Consider the following 1,732-nt stretch of genomic DNA (forward strand, 5'->3'; position numbering starts at 1 on the left):
TGGTCTCGCATACCTGCATTTGCTTGCGTTACTCAAATCCCAAACTATAAATACTTCCAGTTATTCCACTTACTGTTTTTTTTTTTTCTTATTCTTTGGCTTTATTTAAATTAAAGTTCATGATTAGTAAACCTAATGAGAATAACAAACTTACAATGATATGAAGAACTTGCATTTCCTTAAAGTATGTCTTCCTCTATATAATAAACATGCGTTCCTTCTATTAGATTCTCTTCTTAAAATACCAAACAAATTTAAACAAATTGTGCTAAAATATGATTGTAGTTGGTGAAGCAATTTACTCAACTGCTTCTTTGTCTTCTATCTTTTCCTCAAACCTGATATCACAACCACAAGTGAATGGGATGATACTTTACTTGTTTACACTGAACATATTTCAATGTTAACTTGCTGTAAAGACTGAATTCATTTATTTACTTTCTTTCATATTTTTGTTTAATCAATCAAATGTTGCCCATTTACTTTCACTAGGCCCATTAGTGTCATTTTTGCTCTCCCCTCTAGAGTCTGTTACTTTGTTGTTATTCACTACTGTATTATTATTGTTCCCAAGAGTCACAGCTTTGGACTGACTATTTACACTAAGTTTTTGGAAGTCCTTAGAAAAATCCCCCAATAAGTCCCGCTGTGACAGTCTTGGAGGTCTCTGGGGCTGGGTGGAAGAGACTGCAGCCTTGTTAGGTTGAGCCAGAGGGGGTTCAAACTGCACATACTGGCCTGGTCTGGTCGCAGCAGCTGTCATTGGTTGGTTGTCTGTACTCCCTGACAACATGCTGGATGCAAATGCTGCTGCAGCACTGCCTCCCCTTGTGGAACTTGGGAGTGAGTTTGCGCTTGGTGGTTTGTGCTGATTGTACATAGGGTTCTGACAGCCAATTGGTGTACCCAAACTAGTCTGAAGGGAAGAGAATGGACGGTACTCTGGCCCCAACCCCTGATAAGAAGCAAGAGGGCGGTATTCTGAAGGGCGTTTAGGAGTGGCATTGGGCAATCCTGTTGTGTTGATAGCTGAGGAACGGGCAAGAGATGGATGTGCAGGAAGATGAGACATACTGACACTGCCAACCCCAACTCCACCTTCACCTTGTACTGCCACTCCTGAAAATAATGGCATCTGTGCAAGTTAAATGAGCAGATTTTCAAGAAGTAGATTAATACTACAACAAGGGCCTTCTCCATTTTTTGCATGACATTTTGGAACTGCTGCTCTAAAAGCATGCGTGAAAAAGTATTCTGTACCACCATGCTTGCCTGAGTGATGTAACCAAAAAGTGCAAGTGTAGTTCTGCATAGAGGTCTTGTGCATGTCCCCAGGTTACACACTGTACTGTGTAGGTAAGATGGTAACCTATACAATGTGCCTGTGAACAGATTACCTGAAGAGGGTGCCAGGGTGTCATCCCTAAACACTAAACTGAACTGACCTTAACTGTTCATCATGCTCTGTCAGTAATTATTCTATTAAACTGAATGAGAGAAAATTGGCATATATGCAAGAGCTATGTTGTGTATGCATAAGTTGGTCTTCATAAGACAGTGTGTTAGTAGCTGATATTCATCAATATTTACAAATTAAACCTTAAAATGCTTCACTACAGTATTAAAATGTGGGCATGACTCAAGAAAGACACAGTTATCTATGCATAGATTATTGCATACATTAATAGCATAATAATTAATATATAAAAAGTCTTTGATCATTTCTCCAGAG

General features: G+C 39.1%; 1 protein-coding gene across 1 annotated transcript in view; it reads right to left on the minus strand.

The window, feature by feature from the left end:
- Nucleotides 1-75: 75 nt before the first annotated feature.
- Nucleotides 76-1,732, minus strand: part of LOC119586764 — a 30,636-nt gene continuing 28,979 nt past the window's right edge. The window contains 1 exon segment of the mRNA XM_037935491.1: nt 76-1,119. Coding sequence (XP_037791419.1) covers nt 461-1,119 — 659 coding nt within the window. The 3' untranslated portion in view covers nt 76-460.

Source organism: Penaeus monodon, chromosome 21, assembly GCF_015228065.2.
Source record: "Penaeus monodon isolate SGIC_2016 chromosome 21, NSTDA_Pmon_1, whole genome shotgun sequence".
In the NCBI taxonomy this organism is placed as follows: Eukaryota; Metazoa; Arthropoda; class Malacostraca; order Decapoda; family Penaeidae; genus Penaeus; species Penaeus monodon.